The sequence below is a fragment of the Girardinichthys multiradiatus genome, chromosome 22 (assembly GCF_021462225.1).
Source record: "Girardinichthys multiradiatus isolate DD_20200921_A chromosome 22, DD_fGirMul_XY1, whole genome shotgun sequence".
Taxonomy (NCBI): domain Eukaryota; kingdom Metazoa; phylum Chordata; class Actinopteri; order Cyprinodontiformes; family Goodeidae; genus Girardinichthys; species Girardinichthys multiradiatus.
Genome location: NC_061814.1, coordinates 17,099,720 through 17,122,932, shown reverse-complemented (window position 1 = coordinate 17,122,932; position 23,213 = coordinate 17,099,720). Strand labels below are relative to the sequence as shown.

The following is a 23,213-nucleotide window of genomic DNA, read 5'->3' as shown; positions in this document are numbered from 1 at the left end:
TGTCGGAATTTGAAATCGCCCATTCCTCTGTACAGAAAACAGTTGACAATTAAAGGACATTCAAAACAACTGACAACCGGCTCAGGTCTTGCCATCTAAGCAACTTCCCCCTAAAAGTAGACCGCAAGATGCTAAAAGAAGTCTACAAAAACTCTAATATGTCACCATAGGCTTCTACTGCTTTTGGTATCGAAATGCATGCTTGCACAGTCAGAAATGCACTACACAATTTTAACTTACAATAGGAGGGTTTAAGGAGGAAACCTTTCACTGTAAAAAGAAAAAAAATGTGAAGGCCAGACTGAATTTTGCCAAAGGGAACGTAGACAAACCCCAGCTCTTATGGAATAATGTTCTTGTTCAATGACTGGCTGAAATTTAAGAAATGGAAAGTCCTCTACCTAGTCTAAGCCCGGATCTTGATCTTATTGAGTCGATGCAGGGTGTCTTTAAACAGGCTTTAGATGCAAGAAACCCCTCAAACATCTCAGAGCTGAAAGCAAGGAGTGGGACAAACCTTCCTTCAGACCGATGTCATAGGCTCTTAGATGGCTACAAGAAGTGTCTTTCTGAAGCTATTTCATCCAAAAGGGGTAATAATAATTAACAGGTAGGGTGTCCTAACCTTTTCTTCAGCTGGAATACATATTTCTATTTATATATTTCATTAATGAATTAAAATCTAATTAAATAATTTTCTTTTCCTGAGATAAAAAGAGTAGTCAAAGAGATGTTAACATTTCTTCAGAAAGAACTGAATATGAAATGGGATGACCTAATTTTTCACAGGTGTACTTTTTTACCAGCTTTCTGAGCCTGAAGTAATATTTGTGCTTGGAAGAAAAATGTTCAAATCAACAATTTGTAAGGCCTTATACCTCCAAGTAAAAGGATGCACACAACACCCCCCACATTTATTGGTGCTCATGGTAAAAATGTGTACAAAAGCCTTAGAATAGATTATTGCTATGGAGCCTTGGTGACTCCAGTATCCCACTGCTGCGAATCTTTAACAGTGAGCTTCAGATAATTCGTATCTCCTTCTCACCTTCATAGTGGCTTTTGTCATGTTTCCAGTTGTTTTAAACTTTTTTGTTATTGCTCTAACTAGAGATATAAACAAGTTTAGGCCAATAGCCATTTTCTTACTGTTTTATAAAGTTTAACACACATCGCCTTAGCATTAATGACCCTGTTTTGCCCATTTTGATGAGTGGGTAAGACAAATGAGCCTCAGCGTCACAACATATTTATTCCCCAGAAAACCATGGCTTATTCATTAGGTTCTCAACCCTTGAATTAGGTTAGGACGTATTAGGACGTATAAATTGCAGAAATGTTTTAGTTACATTTATTTTACAGAAATTGGTTAGAAGAAGGCAATAATTGTGACACACAAATATTTCTCAACATGGGTCTTTTCCCTACTGAATAAATGTCCCCATTTTAAAGTTTGGATTTTTCCGCAGTGCAAGACTCTGCTGCTGCAATAAAAAGATAAATGAATCTTTCAACAAGTTCAAATCTAACAAGTTGTTTCTGAGCTTTCAAAGGGAAGTGATTTTTATTTTCTTCCTTTAAAAAAAGTGGTGAAAAACATGAATGCCTTTGATTCACAGATGCTGCTTTACTTGTCTTGTTGATGGGCAGCACTGTGAATTCATGGTCAGCGCTGTTCTGATGGGTCAGCGTAATACGTTCTCTCCCTTCATTTCTAGACATGCATGGAGATGGACACCAGCCGTTACATCCAGATTCTGATTTAGCGGAACATGGATGGATGGATGGATTCATTCTACATTCAACTAGTGTGAATGTGTTACATCTTTCTCGTCACTGCTGTTAACTGCCAGTATTTCCATCTAACCGCGCACTGATTGCTGTGTCCGATTATCCCTGCTTAGCTTAATCCTTTCAACTGTTTCACCTACAATAGGTTTCTTTTTGTGTTATACACCAACAGAGTACTGTATCATTATGAATTGGAACAAATTAAAAGTCTGAAACATTTGACCCCTCTAGAGGCTTTTTGCTCTGATACCCATAAATAAAAACTAATTGCATTCAGAAGTCACTTAATCATTGTATTTTAATCTCAGTATAAACCCAGATGTTCTATCAAGGCCTCAGAGGTTTGTGAAACATAAATGAACAAACAGCAACACGAAGAATAAGGGGTGACACAGGCCAGGGGTAAAATTGTGAGTGTAAGGAGTAGCTAGTAGCTGCTCATCACCCTGACCCTTCCTATGAAGAAACATGGTGGTGGCAGCATCATGCCCTGTGGATGCTTTTCTTCAGCAGGTATAGAGAAGCTGGTCAGAGTTGAGGGGAGGATAGATGGCGCTAAACACAAGACAATCCTGGTACAAAACCTGGTAGAGACCGCTGGAGTTAAGACTGAGGTGGAAGTTCACCTTCCACCAGGACAACGGCACTAAACATACAGCCAGAGCTTCGATGGAATGGAATCAGAGCAGACTAGTGTTAAAATGGCCCAGTCAAAGTCCAGGCATAATTAAGAAACTGTTGGAAGACTTGAAAATCGATGTTCACTGGCCATTCTGCTTGAGCTTGAGCTGTTTTGTAAAGAAGAATGGGCAAAAGCTGGTAGATCTCTCCCCCCCCCCCCCCCCCCCCCCCCACTCCATGTAAATTAATCCAATGTGTCAAGCTTGTGATAGGATGGATCTGAATTCTCCGGAAAACCCAAAAAAAAGGGGTTCCAACCTGTGTGGCTCCTTTTTGGTCACACGTCTTACCCTATTTGTATTTTAACCAATATTTGCATATCCTGTCAACGTAGCCTCTGCTCCCGGTTTGTAACAAAGCTGAACCCCCACGGTCATTTGCATCCAGCCGCCTGTTTTCCACTGTGCTGCCTGGTTGCTGAATAACTGATGGTCGCTCTGCTGACAAGTGCATTTGCATATCAGGCAGGTTGTGCCAGTCTTACCTCCCAATGTAGCACCACTGTAGGAAATCACATGTGTTTATGCTCAGTAGAGGAAATGATAAAGGGGGGAGAAACCTTTTTTATAATTCACACACTGTTGTAATTTCGATTTTCTAAGGACTATATGGGAATAATGACTTTACAGGTAGGAGTTCTCTTTATATGTGCTATTGTTTCTCAGACCATTTGTGTGTGTGTGGAGTCGTTGACATAAAGAAAATCCTAATTTGAGACCCATATAAATCTTATTTTTAGTCCTTATTAGAAATCTGTATTTCTATCCAGAGATGCCAGAAGGGATGAAACTACGAAACTTATGAGTTTGAGACTATTATGTTCTCAAAATTAGCCCTGCCTGTTCAAGGGCAGCTCCACCAAAGCTTCATTTTCAGCTCCTCACTCATTTTAAAAGAACAAAGGACAGAAAAGATATTAAATAGGGGGCGAAAATCCTCATGGAGCTGTGTTGGCTTGTTTAGGTAGGTACAACTGTTCAAGGAAATTATTGGTGTGTGATGTCCGCTGAAACGATCCTAGTTTATATAATGTATTGAAAATGTAGTTAGAAATGAATGACAGTCTTGGTGCAGTGCCTTTAGAAAATCGTGTGTCAATTTTCCTGTAAAATTCTAACAGTGTTTGAATTTTTCAGATCTCAGATCACTTTTATAAACTACTGTTCACTTCTTTGGAGTGTTTTTTGTAAAACTTCAGCATAAAAAAGGAATACGGTTATTCAACTATTATTTATGCATTAAGTGCAAAAATGTCTTGGAAGTTTTTAATAACAATATGTAGTGAAACATCACTTTTTGAGTGGATATTTCTGGTTTGCGGGACTTTCACCACTTTTGCTCAGGCTCAGATTTAAATCCTAAAAACTCGGACTTGTCCACACAGACAACTGGGTTCAGAGTAAAAACCTTTGTAAGATGAAAGAAAGGTTTTGGCATATACAACAAGACATGGTCTTATATAGACAACAAGATATGGTCATTTATGAGTTTGACCAACAAATAAATAGCTTAGCTTGTCTTTGTTTACCAGTTCTGCTCAGTAAGAGCAAAACTAATTAAAGTAAAACAAACAACACATTTTAAATGCGTTGGTTAAATTGGATGGATGACATGTTCTCTTGTCTTTCCCATGTTTAAGAGTGGCTAAAAGAAATTGACTTTATGTTTTCTGCTCCATAGAAAACATAAAGTCAAGGATTAATGATTGAAATCTCTCACAGTCCGGTCCTCCAAAGAAATATAGAAAAACTAAAAAAAAATCCTACATTTTAATGGGACTTTTTGAAAGAGTCAAGAGACTCCACCCTGCAACCACCACCTCTTGCCAACTGAATCATGTGCTCAAATCAAGGGTTGGATTTTTCTAAACTTTTCTGTATGAGATCATGTTCTTGCAAAAACAAATTCAATTCACGGCATTGAAATTCCCTTCACCAAGGGTGCCAATTAGTATGGAGGACGCTGTGACTCTTTGATGGAGGTTTCCTGTGCATCGCCAGTTATAACTTGATGATAGGGAGTAGAAGGTTGGATATTAGTTGGTCTAACAAGGCAAATTGACAGAATTACAATGTTATTTTTAGTTCAATGGCCTAAGGAGTACTGGAACATTGGCCATGCAGTGGGAGTGGAAAATATGATCTAAAATAGAGTCAGAATTTAGGAGAGTTCATCTTTGTTTTTGCAGAGAAACAAACTCAGAGTCATTTGATACATTATCAGAAAACCTGGTGCTGACTTTACATGCTGTTCATGTATGTTTTATATGAGAAAAAGCTCATATTAGGAACGGCAGTGGCACAAACAAAGATTAGCGTCAATTAAAACAATCAATCAGCCAGCAGTAAAAAGAAGGCTCCACGTTATAAAAGCTTTCTGCATAAATCTTTATCTCCAGCCAGTTGGTGATGGATGTTGCATCTTCTGGTGCCGCAGCATTCAAGATGGATGATTGATGTTGGAGATGAAAGAGTTAATACGAATGTGCATGAATTTGGGTTTTTATTGTACACATGTGCCCGTCTGGTGTGTGATATGCAGATCCTGTTTCTGTGTCTCAGTCTGCACCCATTAAAATGCACATTTAGTGTGTGTCAGAGCTGAGTGAAACACTTGGGCTGATGCCAGGAAGCCCTCGTACCAAACAAGGAAGGGAATCCTCTCCGTCCTCCTCCTTCCTCAGCACTCTCCGCTGCGCTTCAGCTTTCTCTTCAACACACATCCACACTCTGGGTTTTTCCCCCTATTCTAGATAATGCGTATACATCGAGCAGAAAGTAGAACATGTGGGTTAATTTGTTTTTGCTCTCTCTGTTAGCCTTTAATTGTTCGGAATAGTGTTTAACTGTTTGTTTCCTGCATGTACTCAACCTGAAGCCCCACAGTGTGAGTGGAGTGGAGATGAGAAAAAGGCAGGCGGCTCACATCGAGGCCCCACCCCAGGCCCCAGGACAGCCACGACCGAATACCTGCTGCCTCTGCTGGTGCGGCTGCTGCAAGTGTCTTTGGTAAGCAACCAATACAGTTGACTGTTACTGCCCGTTTCGTCCCGTTATTTAAGGAAGGAAGTGACACAAAAAGGCAATTTTAAGAATTGTAGAACTTTCAATAAGACCTACAAAGCGCTGCAAAGCTATGTTGAACTTATACAACAGAGCTTTTATCATGGTACAACCACAAACTTTAATTTATTCTATTGGGATTTTCTGTGGCTTTCATTTGTATTCAACCCTCTTTACTCTAATACCCCAAAATAAAAACCAGTAGAATCAGTTACTTTTTGAAGTAACCTAATTAAAAAATAGAGTCTACCAGTGTTTAATTTTCTTCTGTGAAGGCCTTGTTGGTTTGTTAGAGAACATTAGTGAACAAACAGCTTCATGAAGCTCAAGGCAACACAGCCGACAGTTCAGGAAGAATGTTGAGGAGAAGTTTAAAGCAGGTTTAGGCTATGAAACTATCTCCCAAGCTTTGATTAGCTCAAGTAGTAGAAATAGTATGGGACTGTTCCAGTCAACCGAGGTGTTCCCGGCCACTTAAACTGACAGGCCAAGCAAGTAAATTATTAATCAGAGAAGCAGCCAAGAAGCCCGTAGTAAGTTCGGAGATCCGCAAAGAATGATGCTTACTCTGGTCCTGTATCAGGATAGATTCTAGTTTTCATATTTCTGGAAGTAAATGACTTTTAGATACTATTAATCTATTGCGGATAAATTTTTAGGCCTGACATCTTTTTATTTGACATACTTTGTCCTGTTTTAAAAAAATATGCACCATATATTGTGATGGTCATTTACACTATCATTGCACTATTATTTAAGATATTATGAAACTGGGTTTCTGCAAGGTCTTAAAACATCTTTAAAAACAATCATCTTAATTTCAGGCCTTAAAAAAGGTTAAATACGCACGATTTTTCAAACTCAGTCTTAAATTGCATTAAGAGTTACTAACAAGTTTTTAATTTAAGATTTTCAGAAAAATCAGAGATTCTACTTCAGTCACAAGTAGTGAAATACATTTTAAGGGATTGTTAGCTAAAACAGTAGGTTGTTTTAAAAGATTTTTTTAGCAGATATACACGTAATCAAAGACTTAAGCAAAATATGGAGGAAAAAACACCCACTGAATTTATTTTTTATATAAGCATGCTTATTGTGCAGAATATTAAGCCGTTTTTGTTGCTGTGCTCTTTATTTGGTAACCTTGGATCTTCCGCTTATCCCGGACTGGGTCGTGGGGGCAGCAGACTCAGCAGAGACACCCAGACGTTCCTCTCCCCAGACACCTCCTCCAGCTCCTCCGGGGGGAGCCCAAGGCGTTCCCAGGGCAGCCGAGAGACATAGTCCCTCCAGCGTGTCCTGGGCCGTCCCCTGGGCCTCCTCTTGGTGGGACGTGCCTGGAACACCTCCTGAGGAAGGCGCCCAGGAGGCATCCTGTATAGATGCCCGAGCCACCTCAACTGGCTCCTCTCGATGTGGAGGAGCAGCGGATCTACTCTGAGCCCCTCCCGGATGGCCGAGCTCCTCACCCTATCTCTAAGGGAGTGCCCGGCCACCCTACGGAGGAAGCTCATTTCAGCCGCTTGTATCCGGGATCTCGTTCTTTCAGTCATGACCCAAAGTTCTTGGCCATAGGTGAAGGTAGGAACGTAGACCCACCAGTAAATCGAGAGCTTCGCTTTTCAGCTCACCACAACGGACCGGCACAGCACCCCCATTACTGCAGCAGCCGCAACCATCCATCTGTCAATCTCCCGCTCCATTCTTCCCTCACTCGTGAACAAGACCCTGAGATACTTAAACTCCTCCACTTGAGGCAGGAACTCCCCTCCAACCTGAAGAGGACAAGCCACCCTTTTCCGGTCGAGAACCATGGCCTTGGACTTGGAGGAGCTGATCCTCATCCCAGCCGCTTCACACTTGGCTGTGAACCGCCCCAGTGCATGCTGTAGGTCTTGGCTAGAGGGGACCAGCAGGACCACGTCATCTGCAAAAAGAAGAGACGAAATCCACTGGTCCCCAAACCAGACCCCTCCGGCCCTTGGCTGCGTCTAGGAATCCTGTCTATAAAAGTTATGAACAGGACCGGTGACAAAGGGCAGCCCTGCCGGAGTCCAACATGCACCGGGAACAGGTCTGACTTAGTGCCGGCAATGCGGACCAAACTCCTGCTCCGCTCGTACAGGGACCGGATGGCCCCTAATAAAGGGCCCCGATTCCATACTCCTGGAGCACCCCCCACAGGGCATCACGAGGGACCCATTCGAATGCTTTCTCCAGGTCCACAAAACACATGTGGACCGGTTGGGTAAACTCCCATGAACCCTCGAGTACCCTGTAGAGGGTATAGAGCTGGTCCAGTGTTCCATGGCTGGGATGAAAACCACACTGCTCCTCCTGAAGCCGAGGTTCGACTATCGGCCGGACTCTCCTCTCCAATACCCTGGTGTAGGCCTTACGAGGGAGGCTGAGGAGTCTGATCCCCCTGTAGTTGGAACACACCCTACGGTCACCCTTCTTATGAAGGGGGACCACCACCCCGGTCTGCCAGTCCAGAGGCACTGTCCCCGACCACCACGCAACGTTGAAGAGGCGTGTCAACCATGAGAGTCTCCCAACATTCAGAGATTTGAGGTACTCAGGGCGGATCTCATCCACCCCCGAAGCCCTGTCACTGCAGAGCTTTTTAACCACCTCGGTGACTTCAGCCTGGGTGATGAAAGAGTCCTACCCCGAGTCCCCAGCCTCTGTTTCCGCCACGGAATGCGTGATGGCAGGATTGAGGAGATCCTTGAAGTACTCCTTCCACCGCCCGATAATGTCCTCAGTCGAGGTCAGCAGCCTCTCACCCCCACTATAAACAGTGTTGGTGAAGCACTGCTTCCCCCTCCTTAGGCGCCGGACCGTTTGCCAGAATTGCTTCGAGGCCAACCGGTAGTCCTTCTCCATGGCCTCACCAAACCCCTCCCAGGCCCGAGGTTTGTCTCTGCCACAGCCCGGGCCGCGGCACACTTGGCCTCATGGTACCCGTCAGCCGCCTCAGGAGTCCCACAAGCCAGTGTCCATGGGTATGCTAGCTGCAGGCTAGCTAGCAAACCCATAGCTTAGCTAATAAACTAATATTAGCCTGTTAACATTGGATGTGTAACAGGCTAATATTAGTTTATTAGCTAAGCTATGGGTTTGCTAGCTAGCCTGCAGTCTGTTTCTTTACAGACATGCTGATCAAGAGAAGTGATGGCAGTACGCTGAAGTAGGTAAGGGAGGGGCAAACTCCACCCACTCTAGAGTAAATTCATGCATTTCATTATGGGCACTTTAAACCTTTGGACAGAAAAGTGTAGTGGTATTAAAACTGTACCTTTTTAAACTGTGGTATACTTTGAGACCAGTAAAATGCCAATCTTGTGGTATTCATTTGTTCTGTGATTTGTAGTTGTTGTTGAAAATGTTGGCATTGCTGCTCTGACAAAACTACAAACCCTATAATCCTCTGAAACAGCAGCCCTACTTTATCCACTCCGAGCTCCTTCATTATGTGAAATGCTATATTTAACAAGGCTGGGCCTTAAAACTGGGATATAAATAGCTGACTAAAGGCATAGAGGTTTGGTAGTCTAGGTGTGAAAATACTCGAGTCACAAGGCAGTACTGAAAACACCAAGATTTAATGTGACTCACCGAAATTTGCAGAAACCGCTGTAAAAAGTGACAAGAACATTTGTCTACTTGGAAAAAAGATTTTAAAAAATGTGTTGGGGTTTACAACTGTTACAACTTAGTGGAAATATGAAATAAAGACATATTGTTTCTCTATATTTTAAAGGGTTTGTAAACAAACGCATGTATTCTGTATGTTGCAGAAAATTGTGTAATTGGGAGCAGCTGTAACACTCATTACTGACAGCTAGAAAAGAGCTCACATAAATGAGTGAATTTCTAAGTCTTCCTGTAGGCTGACCAGGAGTTTGTTAGTTTTTTACTTTTCTTGTATTATTACAAATAGCCACGTCACTGTAGTGTCTTTATGAGATGAGCAGCATTAGCCTTTTTGGTGACATTATCAGTAATTAGATTTTGCAGTACTGCATTTGAAAGGGACTGATGAGAGAAAAATAAATTTAACCATCAAAGGAAGGTGATGTGAGGGTAGAAATCGTTCTCAGTGTTTAGCACATTTAAACACTGTCGGGTAGCATGTGCTGTGTTTTCTATTTGCTGACAAGGAAAGGCTTGTAGATCTTAGCAATGAGTATTTAAAGCTGGGTAAATAATCTCTCATTGGCTTAAACAACGATCAGTTTTTCCTGCTCTTAATCTAATGTAGAAAGTCTTGCAGATGTCAGGTTTCCTTAAAATGTAGCTAAAACCAGACACTGACACAGAGCTGGTGTTTGATAAAGTAACTCAAGCACATTGAATTCCCCTTTCTTTAGTTTACTATTACTGTTAAGGATCGGTTTTCTTGCTTATTTCTTTACATTTCATTAATTATTTATCATCAAAACCTTTTGCAACATCTGAAAATTTGTTTTCCATGGTTAGATGGTTCTTTATCACAGCAAGGCAATCGTACATATTTTTCTACCACATTTTTAAATAATAACAGTGGATCAAAAGCCTAAAGTTCAGTCAATAGTTGGACATATTTTGGGGCTTCCTGTCATGACTCAGCGTTTTTATATTTGTAGTGAACTGCATGTTTAATCTGTACTTTGCATTCGCATGGAAAACATAAAAACAAGCTTGCTGTTTAAGGAAATTTGCAACGTTTCCAGGAAGTCACCAGAACACAAACCTCAAGTTGAATTAGTACACTGTAAAACATTTTATTTGAACATGGAGGAGATTCCTTGTCATTCTGAGGCTCAGTTTGACAAAGTTTGGAAGTTGCCCACCGAGCTGTACTGCTGGATGAACGAGTGAGCGTTGTCTGTGAAGCTGTGGTGAATGAGACCCAAACTTTGTTTGGTCTCTATGACAAGAAAAGCATAATAGTGTTTAGTCCGTTTACCACTCACTAAAAATGTGAACTTGCAAATCCATTATAGAATTGAATAAAGTATTTGTTTCACTTATGTTTTTTCTTTTTATTATTTAACTGATTCAATTGCTTTCTGAATTTTAGATTAAATAAAACTTATCTGGTTATTTGATGTTGAAGTATTAATTAATGGCACTAAATCTTATTTTAGAGATATTTAACTTGTCCTCCAGTTACTCCAGAAACTAGCTGGTTGTGTCTACAAACTCTCTAAAATCAAGTGAATGATGATGGTATAGGTTGACATTTCAAATCATCAGATTTTTCTCCAAAGCCCGACTCACATATACAGGTCCTTCTCAAAAAATTAGCATATTGTGATAAAGTTCATTATTTTCCATAATGTCATGATGAAAATTTAACATTCATATATTTTAGATTCATTGCACACTAACTGAAATATTTCAGGTCTTTTATTGTCTTAATACGGATGATTTTGGCATACAGCTCATAAAAACCCAAAATTCCTATCTCACAAAATTAGCATATAATTAAAAGGGTCTCTAAACGAGCTATGAACCTAATCATCTGAATCAACGAGTTGACTCTAAACACCTGCAAAAGATTCCTGAGGCCTTTAAAACTCCCAGCCTGGTTCATCACTCAAAACCCCAATCATGGTTAAGACTGCCGACCTGACTGCTGTCCAGAAGGCCACTATTGGCACCCTCAAGCAAGAGGGTAAGACACAGAAAGAAATTTCTGAACGAATAGGCTGTTCCCAGAGTGCTGTATCAAGGCACCTCAGTGGGAAGTCTGTGGGAAGGAAAAAGTGTGGCAGAAAACGCTGCACAACGAGAAGAGGTGACCGGACCCTGAGGAAGATTGTGGAGAAGGGCCGATTCCAGACCTTGGGGGACCTGCGGAAGCAGTGGACTGAGTCTGGAGTAGAAACATCCAGAGCCACCGTGCACAGGCGTGTGCAGGATATGGGCTACAGGTGCCGCATTCCCCAGACCTGGGCTACAGAGAAGCAGCACTGGACTGTTGCTCAGTGGTCCAAAGTACTTTTTTCGGATGAAAGCAAATTCTGCATGTCATTCGGAAATCAAGGTGCCAGAGTCTGGAGGAAGACTGGGGAGAAGGAAATGCCAAAATGCCAGAAGTCCAGTGTCAAGTACCCACAGTCAGTGATGATCTGGGGTGCCGTGTCAGCTGCTGGTGTTGGTCCACTGTGTTTTATCAATGGCAGGGTCAATGCAGCTAGCTATCAGGGGATTTTGGAGCACTTCATGCTTCCATCTGCTGAAAAGCTTTATGGAGATGAAGATTTCATTTTTCAGCACAACCTGGCACCTGCTCACAGTGCCAAAACCACTGGTAAATGGTTTACTGACCATGGTATCACTGTGCTCAATTGGCCTGCCAACTTTCCTGACCTGAACCCCATAGAGAATCTGTGGGATATTGTGAAGAGAACGTTGAGAGACTCAAGACCCAACACTCTGGATGAGCTAAAAGCCGCTATCGAAGCATCCTGGGCCTCCATAAGACCTCAGCAGTGCCACAGGCTGATTGCCTCCATGCCACGCCGCATTGAAGCAGTCATTTCTGCAAAAGGATTCCCGACCAAGTATTGAGTGCATAACTGTACATGATTATTTGAAGGTTGACGTTTTTTGTATTAAAAACACTTTTCTTTTATTGGTCGGATGAAATATGCTAATTTTGTGAGATAGGAATTTTGGGTTTTCATGAGCTGTATGCCAAAATCATCCATATTAAGACAATAAAAGACCTGAAATATTTCAGTTAGTGTGCAATAAATCTAAAATATATGAATATTAAATGTTCATCATTACATTATAGAAAATAATGAACTTTATCACAATATGCTAATTTTTTGAGAAGGACCTGTATTCACTTATACAACGCGTGTCAACTTGTAGTTAAGGCGCTTTGGCTAGTTATGTCTAAATGTATCTCCTATTTTACCTGAAATACTTCTCTTCTAATTAACATAAAAAGCTACACCATGCTATGTATAGAAGTGGCAGGCTAGTAGGATGCAAGGTGAGGTACAGGGCCTTGCAAAACGACATCTCACAGAGCACTGTTATCAAAATCTAAAAATGGAGGAGCTGCAAAGATCCACAGCTCGGGTGGGAAAATCTGTGGGCAGGAGAGAATTAGTTTTGCACTTTACATGTCTGAAAGCTGACACTGCACATCATCCTGACCGCCAGCCCCATGGTACCACAGGGTGGTGACAATATTATGTTGTGGAGATGAGTTTCTCCCGTAGGAACTGGGAAGCTGCTCAGAAGTTGATAAGAGGATGGATGGAGCTAAATGCAGGACAACCTGCATCTAAATTTGACTACAGACATGTGAAGGAAAAAGTGCTACAATCCAGGACTTATTTTAAGGTCTTAAAGTTTATATGAGCAACATGAAATGATTTAAAGGCCCTCAGCATTTTGGTTTAAGTTTTATAAAATGAATAATGATAATAAAATGAATAATGACCAAGTGAAGTTTTATGCTCAGCGGTTCTTCTTAGGTTGACAAATAGGTTCATTCAAGTAAATAGTATTAAAACATAATTTGCTGCCCCTTTTATAAAAGAAAAATCTGAACAAACTGCACTGCAGCTCAGAAAGTTGCACAACCTCGACTGCAGCACATTGCCTCTGAACAAGGCACCGAACCTAGGAGCTGATCAGAAGCTCCTTCAGCTGCCTGACCGTGGCTCCGCTCTTGCCAGGAGAGAGGAGTGAATGAAACATTGTTTTCAGGCAGTGAATGGTGAATGCGCCGCTTCTCTCACACCACTTCATCTGAAGTGGTCGCAGCTTGCGCACTGTGAGTCCGGTGTGTGTTTTTCAGCCGAGCGCTGGTGTCGGATCACCCAAACTAAGCCTGGAGAAACAAATTCCACAGTAACACATACGGTATGTTTATTCACTGTTTTGGTTGGGGCTGTCAGGGATAATTTGCTTAGCCTACCTAGCGTAGGTAAAAGTTTAGCAAGGCCTACATGTAAGTCACTGAAAGCTCTCTGTGTCAACATTGTTTTTATTTCCGTACCAGCTCAGACGAGTGGTTAAAACGAGCCTCAGAGTCAGAGATCTCACCTTGGTCGAGTTTGGAGGCTAAATGCTAAGGAAGGTATTAAAGGGTCACACAGAGAGAGCATCCTCACCCAATCCTACACAAGGCCCTTATCTGGTCAGGGTGTCTTCTATTTCCATCCCCACATCACATGCAAAACAGCTGTGAAGAACAGCCTGTATATTTAGCCGTATTGTGAGGGCGCCAGGGGGCTGTGGCTGGCTCAGCCCATTACTGCTGCACAATAGGGACTTTGACAAGAGACAGCAAGAGGAAGGAAAGATCCTCCATGGAGGGACAAAAATAGACCGCTCAGTGTGTGTTACACTGTGGTTTCTGCAAGTGTGACTGAGCTACAACAGACAGAGGGGCTGCTGTGGTGTTTACATAAAGACTTACACTGAAACGTCATTGTTTGTGTCCACTAGTAATTAACTACAGCAAGACAAGAGAACTAAACTAACAGCTACGTTCAACGACAGACTGTTATGGTCATTTAAAGGGGAAATCGTTCAGAATTACAATTTTTTTTCTTTATTTTTCCGATTTTGAGCATGAAGTCAACTTGCAGACAGACTTCTTGGTGAATATTCAAAGGTCATGAAGTTGATTGTGAGAATAAAGCTGAAATATATTTTGGAAGAAAACTCAAAACGACACACAACTAAAAATCCAAATGTTATGATAACATAAAGAGTTAAGGGAAACTGATGAGATTCATACGAACCAGCATTTGTGCTCAAACACACCTGACCAGCTTATTTGTGGACAATCTGTTTCATGTTATCAGCCATTCATACACAGACGTAATGCTGCTTTCTGTCATATTGTTGCAATTTTAATTGGGGGACATTCATTTTAATGGAAAAATACTGTTCAAGATTACAAGTAGTTTTTCCAAAATAAGGTATTCCACACTCCCACACACATATGAGGTGCTCACACAGAAAATACCAGCCTCTAACAATGTGTTTATTATGATTTTAACTCATGCGATGCTTCTTATCATTTTTTATTATAAAACAAAGCGTGTTGCCGTAAAATCTAGATATTGCTTTTAAAGCTGCCATAACATGCCCTGATATGTAAGTCATACGCAGTGCCGTGCAATAATATTCAAACCCCTCTTTTTTTTTTTTACTTTTTACATTTTCAGAAAAACCCATGTTGAAAATTATTAATACTGTTCTCAACCATTATAATGAGACCAGCTTATTTGCATACTTCCACTGTTATTGCCATGATTCATCCTTGGTGGGGAGCTCCAGGTCTTTAAAGTTGGAAGGCCCCCTTGCCATCACCCTAATCTGCTGCTCCCTCCACTGACTATCAGATTCAAGTTAGGACTCTGGATAGTCCAGTCCAAAATGATAATATTACTTCCGATTACAACAGTCTACCTGGCCTGTAATCCAACAAACACATAGATTGGTGCCCTGCTGACCATCCTCTGAGCTCTGACTGTAGATGTTTGCTTGACACTAGGCTGTAGTGTTAGTTTCACACATTTGCTGTCTACACAGCTTAAGCAAAGCTGTGCTGCTCTCAGACACGCCCCGTTTGGCCTAACCATGCACAGCTACGGCCAATATTGGCCTAATTTATCAGCTGGCTGATATGTTGGCTTACTGCTACTCCACATGGTTGGCTTGAAGATGAAGCACAAAAGAAGTCATTTAGCGCAAGTCTTGCTGCTGAAAACTAGGAAGAGAAGTAGATGTCACACTGTGTTTGAAATGAGACCGTTTGGTTGACTTGTAATAGTTTATTTGAGGTACTGTTATTGGTAGCTGAACAAATTCTTCAAAAAATGCTACAGTATTATTTCAGTACGTGGAGAACAGGCAAAAGGTCCTCCAATCCTGCAATACTGCCACCTTGAGGCAGTATGAGGACAATGGATGTAGTCTTCTTCACTGTTTCAAAATGATGGATGGCAACTGATAGAATTTGGACATTTTTGTTAATTTAATCTAGTGGATTTCAGAAAACATTATTGAAAATGTCCGTAATCATAATGAACAGTTACAATCAGTTCTCCACCAATGTTTGTCCTCGTCAGTGTCAGCATTGTGGAGCCATCTTTTATCTGCCCATATTGAGTTCTGGTTCTATATTTAAAACCTGTATCTCTTTTATCTACACTGCACAGTTGCACAATGCAAATGTACTTAAACGTAAGCCTGCATGAGAGGAAAAATCTACTGCTGAGCAGCGATGCATAAATAAAACTGTAGCCTTCTTTAGCCATCTGTAGCCATCACACAACAAGATGGCGCCGCAGATGGTCGCCTCGGCGTGTTGGTGCGCATTGTTTTGTTTTGTTTTTTGCTTTAAAACGGTCTTCTGTGATGGTACCCGGAGCTCTCTCACCAGAGAAGAACTCATGAACATCAGGGCTACTACACCAGAGGAGTTATTTCCAACATTTCTACCTACTGCTCTGGAATATTTGGACATTCTGGTCAAAGGTGCGCTCACCTTTGTTCACGCGGTGAAACGCCGGAAGAGAGGGAAACGGGCTGGGGTGCTGGTACGTCTTCGCCAGCGTGGACTACGAACACCGTTACCTGGAATATTTCTCTCTAACGTTCGCTCACTTCCCAACAAAATGGAGGAACTACAACTGCTGTTGGGGAAAAACAGGGACTTTTATTCATCGGCAGTTTTGTGCTTCACGGAGACGTGGCTGTGTGGATTAATACCGGACTCCGCGCTGCAGCTGGCAGGATTCCAGCTCTACAGAGCGGACAGAGACACGGAACTCTCCGGCAAAGCGAAAGGTGGAGGAATCTGTTTTTACCTCAACAGTGGTTGGTGCAACGACGTGACAGTGATTCAGCAGCACTGTTCTCCAGACCTGGAATCCTTCATCTTAAACTGTAAGCCTTTCTATTCCCCCCGTGAGTTCGCTTCGTTCATCCTGGTCGGTGTTTACATCCCGCCGCAAGCTAACGTGCAGGTCGCACAGCGCATGCTCGCCGACCAGATACTGAGTGTGGAGCGGACCAACCCGGACTCCTTAGTAATCGTCGCTGGTGACTTTAACAAAGGTAATCTGACCCACGAACTTCCCAAATACAGACAGTTTATAAAATGTCCGACCAGAGAGGACAACATTCTGGATCACTGTTACACCACCATCAGAGACGCTTATCACGCCGTCCCACGTGCTGCACTGGGCCAATCCGACCACATCATGGTCCACCTGATTCCTGCATACAGGCAGAAACTAAAGCTCTGCAAACCTGTTGTGAGGACGACAAGGAAGTGGAGCAGTGAGGCTGTGGAGAATCTCCAGGCGTGTTTAGGCTGTACAGACTGGGATGTGTTCAGGACTACTACCAACAGTCTGGACGAGTACACAGAGGCTGTGACTTCCTACATCAGCTTCTGTGAGGACAGCTGTGTACCATCATGCACCAGGGTGAGTTACAACAACGACAAACCCTGGTTCACAGCTAAACTCAGAAGGTTAAGACTGGATAAGGAAGAGGCCTTCAGGAGTGGGGACAAAGACATATACAGAGAGGCTAAGTACAAGTTTGGCAAGGCAGTGAAAGAGGCCAAACGACTGTACTCTGAGAAGCTCCAAATCCAGTTCTCAGCCAACGACTCTGCGTCTGTCTGGAAAGGGCTCAAGCAAATCACCAACTACAAGCCGAAAGCCCCCCACTCCATCAACGACCGACGCCTCGCCAACGACCTGAACGAGTTCTACTGCCGCTTTGAAAGACAAAGGGACAGTCCTGCAACCATCTCCCACGACGCCCCCCAACAGCTGCAGCCACAATCCACCACCCCCACCTCCCCAACCTCAAGAGGGGCCTTGGCACCTCCAACCCCCACCAGCCCCCTACCCACGCCGAGGACGGCTCTTTCCATCCAGGAGAGGGACGTCAACAAACTCTTCAGGAGACAGAACCCCCGGAAAGCTGCTGGTCCGGATTCTGTCTCACCAGCCAGCCTGAAGCACTGCGCTGATCAGCTGTCTCCAGTCTTCACAGACATTTTTAACACCTCACTGGAGACATGTCATGTGCCAGCCTGCTTCAAGTCCTCCACCATCGTCCCTGTTCCCAAGAAGCCAAGGACCACAGGGCTTAATGACTTCAGACCCGTCGCCCTGACCTCTGTGGTGATGAAGTCCTTTGAGCGCCTTGTGCTCTCACACCTAAAAGACATCACCGACCCCCTCCTGGACCCCCTGCAGTTTGCCTACAGAGCCAACAGGTCTGTAGATGATGCAGTCAACCTAGCCCTTCACTTCATCCTCCGGCACCTGGACTCCACAGGAACCTACGCCAGGATCCTGTTTGTGGATTTCAGCTCTGCCTTCAACACCATCGTCCCAGCTCTGCTCCAGGAGAAGCTCTCCCAGCTGAGCGTGCCCGACTCCACCTGCAGGTGGATCACTGACTTCCTGTCTGACAGGAAGCAGCGCGTGAGGCTGGGGAAGCACGTCTCTGACTCCCTGACCATCAGCACCGGTTCCCCCCAAGGCTGTGTTCTCTCTCCTCTGCTCTTCTCCCTGTACACCAACAGCTGCACCTCCAGTCACCAGTCTGTCAAGCTTCTGAAGTTTGCGGACGACACCACCCTGATCGGACTCATCTCTGATGGTGACGAGTCCGCGTACAGATGGGAAGTGGACCATCTGTTGGACTGGTGCAGCCAGAACAGCCTTGAGCTCAACGCTCTAAAGACAGTGGAGATGGTTGTGAACTTCAGGCAGAACCCAGCCCCACCTGCCCCCATCACCCTCTGTGACTCCACAATTGACACTGTGGAATCTTTCCGCTTCCTGGGAACCATCATCTCCCAGGATCTCAAGTGGGAGCCAAACATCAGCTCCCTCATCAAGAAAGCCCAGCAGAGGATGTTCTTCCTGCGGCAGCTGAAGAAATTCAACCTGCCAAAGACTATGATGGTGCACTTCTACACAGCCATCATTGAGTCCATCCTCACCTCCTCCATCACCATCTGGTACGCCGCTGCTACAGCCAAGGATAAGGGCAGGCTGCAGCGTGTCATTCGGTCTGCTGAGAAGGTGATTGGCTGCAGTCTACTGTCGCTCCAGGAACTGTACACCTCCAGGACCCTGAAGCGGGCAGGGAAGATTCTGGCTGATCCCTCCCACCCCGGTCACAGACTCTTTGAGACTCTCCCCTCTGGCAGGAGGCTGCGGTCCATCCGGACCAAAACCTCACGCCACAAGAACAGTTTTTTCCCATCTGCCACCAGCCTGGTTAACAAAGCCCGGAAACCACCCTGACATTCCCCCTTTCCCCCACACCCCCCCTTTTTTTGCTGACAGGACACCTGTAACCTGTAACTCTATGCGTTACATTAACGCTCAGCTTGGACTCCTGCTTACTTGCACAATGATCACCTGCACTGTTGTATTGCTCTTGCATCTTATACTGCTCTATATTTACTCTCACTCACTTAAAACTGTGCACTTATATTTATATTATATTGTAGATATGTTTGTACTGTTTAATTTGTACTGTATTGCACCGACTACGCCAAAACAAATTCCTTGTATGTCCAAAAACGTACTTGGCAATAAAGCTTTTCTGATTCTGATTCTGATATTATCAAATTGCATTTTAGTTCATGTGAAGACTGAAGTTTGGAACCATTCTGGATGGAGATACGCTGTCAAATGTTAGGACACAGCAATACATGAAGAAATTAGCAACCCAAAGAGGCTGTGTTTGCCATCAGTTTGGCTGTTGTTGGTTTAAATAAAACTGATGGAGATTCTTGGCTGCCTTTTAATTCTGTTTGTTATAAACTAGGTCCAAGGTTTAAAAGCCCACAGCTGCCCTTTTTTCACAGCAAGGTATCCATCTGCAGTGCTCTGGGTGAGAAAAGAAGGTTCCATAGAAGAAGAAAAATAGCTTCATTGTACATGGTTACCAAAGATCATTTACAAGTTCATCCCCTGTAGCTGTGCCCAGATTTCCCATGGTTATCTTTATCCCATGAGACAAGATCTTGCAAGGAAGCACTAGAGCAAGGGTAACAGGAAGGCTTTTTACATTTTATTTTGTTTCTGAATAACCACATCAATAGTTTTCACCCCCAGTGGGCCCACCACCTGCAGGGGGAACCGTGAGGGACCGGTGCAAAGAGGATTGGGTGGCGGACGAAGGTGGAGACCTCAGCGGCCCGATCCCCGGATGCTTAGGCTGGCTCTAGGGACGTGGAATGTCACCTTGCTGGGGGGGAAGGAGCCTGAGCTTGTGCGGGGCTCGCCTCCACGCACAGCGTGGGCTCTGGAACCCATCTCCTTGAGAGGGGTTGGACTCTCTTCTACTCTGGAGTGGCCCACGGGGAGAGGCAGCGGGCTGGTGTGGGTTTGCTTGTTGCCCCCCAGCTCAGCCGTCTCGTGTTGGGGTTTACCCCAGTGGATGAGAGGGTCGTATCCCTGCGCCTTCGGGTTGGGGAGAGGTCTCTGACTATCATTTCAGCCTACGGGCCGAGTGGTAGTGCAGAGTACCCGGCCTTCTTGGCGTCCCTGTCGGGGTTGCTGGATAGTGCCCCTCCCGGGGACTTCATTATTCTGCTGGGGGACTTCAATGCCCACGTGGGGAACGACAGTGACACCTGGAGAGGCATAATCGGGAGGAATGGCCTCCCCAGGGACGTGGAATGTCACCTTGCTGGGGGGGAAGGAGCCTGAGCTTGTGCGGGGCTCGCCTCCACGCACAGCGTGGGCTCTGGAACCCATCTCCTTGAGAGGGGTTGGACTCTCTTCTACTCTGGAGTGGCCCACGGGGAGAGGCAGCGGGCTGGTGTGGGTTTGCTTGTTGCCCCCCAGCTCAGCCGTCTCGTGTTGGGGTTTACCCCAGTGGATGAGAGGGTCGTATCCCTGCGCCTTCGGGTTGGGGAGAGGTCTCTGACTATCATTTCAGCCTACGGGCCGAGTGGTAGTGCAGAGTACCCGGCCTTCTTGGCGTCCCTGTCGCGGTTGCTGGATAGTGCCCCTTCCCGGGGACTTCATTATTCTGCTGGGGGACTTCAACGCCCACGTGGGGAACGACAGTGACACCTGGAGAGGCATAATCGGGAGAAAACGGCCTCCCCGATCTGAATCCATCCGAGTGGTGTTTTGTTATTGGACTTCTGTGCTAGTCACGGATTGTCCATAACGAACACCATGTTCAAACATAAGGGTGTCCATCAGTGCACTTGGCACCAGGACACCCTAGGCAGGAGGTCGATGATCGACTTTGTTGTCGTATCATCAGACCTTCGGCCGCATGTTTTGGACACTTGGGTGAAGAGAGGGGCTGAGCTGTCCACTGATCACCACCTGATGGTGAGTTGGATCTGCTGGAGGAGGAGAAAGCCGGACAGACTTGGCAGGCCCAAGCGCATAGTGAGGGTCTGCTGGGAACGCCTGGCAGAGCCCTCGGCCAGGGATGTATTCAACTCCCACCTCCGGGAGAGCTTCGACCAGATCCCGGGGGATGTTGGAGACATAGAGTCCGAGTGGACCATGTTCTCTGCATCTATTGTCGATGCTGCTGCCCGTAGCTGCGGCCATAAGGTCTGCGGTGCCTGTCGCGGCGGCAATCCCAGAACCCGGTGGTGGACACCAGCAGTAAGGGATGCTGTCAAGCTGAAGAAGGAGTCCTATCGGCTGTGGTTGGCTTGTGGGACTCTTGAGGCGGCTGACGGGTACCTTGAGGCCAAGCGTGCTGCGGCCCGGGCTGTGGCAGAGGCAAAAACCCGGGCCTGGGAGGAGTTCGGTGAGACCATGGAGAAGGACTACCGTTTGGCCTTGAAGCGATTCTGGCTCGACAGTCCGGCGCCTCAGGAGGGGGAAGCAGTGCTTCGCCAACACTGTTTATAGTGGGGGTGGGAGACTGCTGACCTCGACTGAGGACATTATCGGGCGGTGGAAGGAGTACTTCGAGGATCTCCTCAATCCTGCCATCACGCATTCCGTGGTGGAAACAGAGGCTGGGGACTCCGGGTTGGACTCTTTCATCACCCAGGCTGAAGTCACCGAGGTGGTTAAAAAGCTCCGCGGTGGCAAGGCTTTGGGGGTGGATGAGATCCGCCCTGAGTACCTCAAGTCTCTGGATGTTGTGGGGCTGTCATGGTTGACACGCCTCTTCAACATTGCGTGGCGGTCGGGGACAGTGCCTCTAGACTGCCAGACTGGGGTGGTGGTCCCTCTTCATAAGAAGAGGGACCGGAGGGTGTGTTCCAACTACAGGGGGATCACACTCCTCAGCCTCCCTGGTAAGGCCTACGCCAGGGTATTGGAGAGGAGAGTCCGACCGATAGTCGAACCTCGGCTTCAGGAGGAGCAGTGTGGTTTTCGTCCCGGCCGTGGAACACTGGACCAGCTCTATACCCTCTACAGGGTACTCGAGGGTTCATGGGAGTTTGCCCAACCGGTTCACATGTGTTTTGTGGACCTGGAGAAGGCATTCGACTGTGTCCCTCGTGATGCCCTGTGGGGGGTGCTCCAGGTGTATGGAATTGGGGGCCCTTTATTAGGGTCCATCCGGTCCCTGTACGAGCAGAGCAGGAGTTTGGTCCGCATTGCCGGCACTAAGTCGGACCTGTTCCCGGTGCATGTTGGACTCCGGCAGGGCTGCCCTTTGTCACCGGTCCTGTTCATAACTTTTATGGACAGGATTTCTAGACGCAGCCAAGGGCCGGAGGGGGTCTGGTTTGGGGACCAGTGGATTTCGTCTCTTCTTTTTGCAGATGACGTGGTCCTGCTGGCCCCCTCTAGCCAAGACCTACAGCATGCACTGTGGTGGTTCGTAGCCGAGTGTGAAGCGGCTGGGATGAGGATCAGCTCCTCCAAGTCCATGGTACTCGACCGGAAAAGGGTGGCTTGTCCTCTTCAGGTTGGAGGGGAGTTCCTGCCTCAAGTGGAGGAGTTTAAATATCTCGGGGTCTTGTTCACGAGTGAAGGAAGAATGGAGCGGGAGATCAACAGATGGGTCGGTGCGGCTGCCACAGTAATGGGGGCGCTGTGCTGGTCCGTTGTGGTGAACAGAGAGCTGAGCCGAAGAGCAAAGCTCTCAATTTACCGGTCGGTCTATGTTCCTACCCTCACCTATGGCCCTTAACTTTGGGTCATGACCGAAAGAACGAGATCTCGGATACAAGCGGCTGAAATGAGCTTCCTCCGTAGGGTGGCCGGGCACTCCCTTAGAGATAGGGTGAGGAGCTCGGCCATCCGGGAGGGGCTCGGAGTAGAGCCGCTGCTCCTCCACATCGAGAGGAGCCAGTTGAGGTGGCTCCGGCATCTATACCTCGAGAGGTGTTCCAGGCACGTCCCACCGGGAGGAGGCCCAGGGGACGGCCCAGGACACGCTGGAGGGACTATGTTTCTTGGCTGGCCTGGGAACGCCTTGGGCTCCCCCTGGAGGAGCTGGAGGATGTGTCTGGAGAGAGGGATGTCTGGGCGTCTCTGCTGAGTCTGCTGCTCCCGCGACCCGGTACCGGATAAGCGGTAGTTTTCACCTTCTGTGTTGTTGAGATCTAGTATCTTTAACATCTCTTCGGTCTTTCCCATGTTTGATTGGATGGGAAGAAATTTATTGTGTAGACAAGAGCACTTAATAGACATAATCAGTTGAGGTCAGGAGTATCTGTAACTG

At 45.6% G+C, this 23,213-nt stretch overlaps 1 protein-coding gene across 2 annotated transcripts in view; it reads left to right on the top strand.

The window, feature by feature from the left end:
- The window catches only part of rgs17 (regulator of G protein signaling 17), a 37,345-nt gene that overhangs the window by 5,824 nt on the left and 8,308 nt on the right, over positions 1 to 23,213 (top strand). The window contains exons 1-2 of one of the 2 annotated variants that reach the window (XM_047352024.1): positions 5,166 to 5,258; positions 5,350 to 5,480. In XM_047352024.1, the coding sequence (XP_047207980.1) occupies positions 5,374 to 5,480 (107 nt within the window). In that variant the 5' untranslated portion in view covers positions 5,166 to 5,258; positions 5,350 to 5,373. Of the gene's footprint in view, positions 1 to 5,165; positions 5,259 to 5,349; positions 5,481 to 23,213 lie in introns of those variants that run through there. The other variant, XM_047352023.1, reaches the window with a different exon arrangement.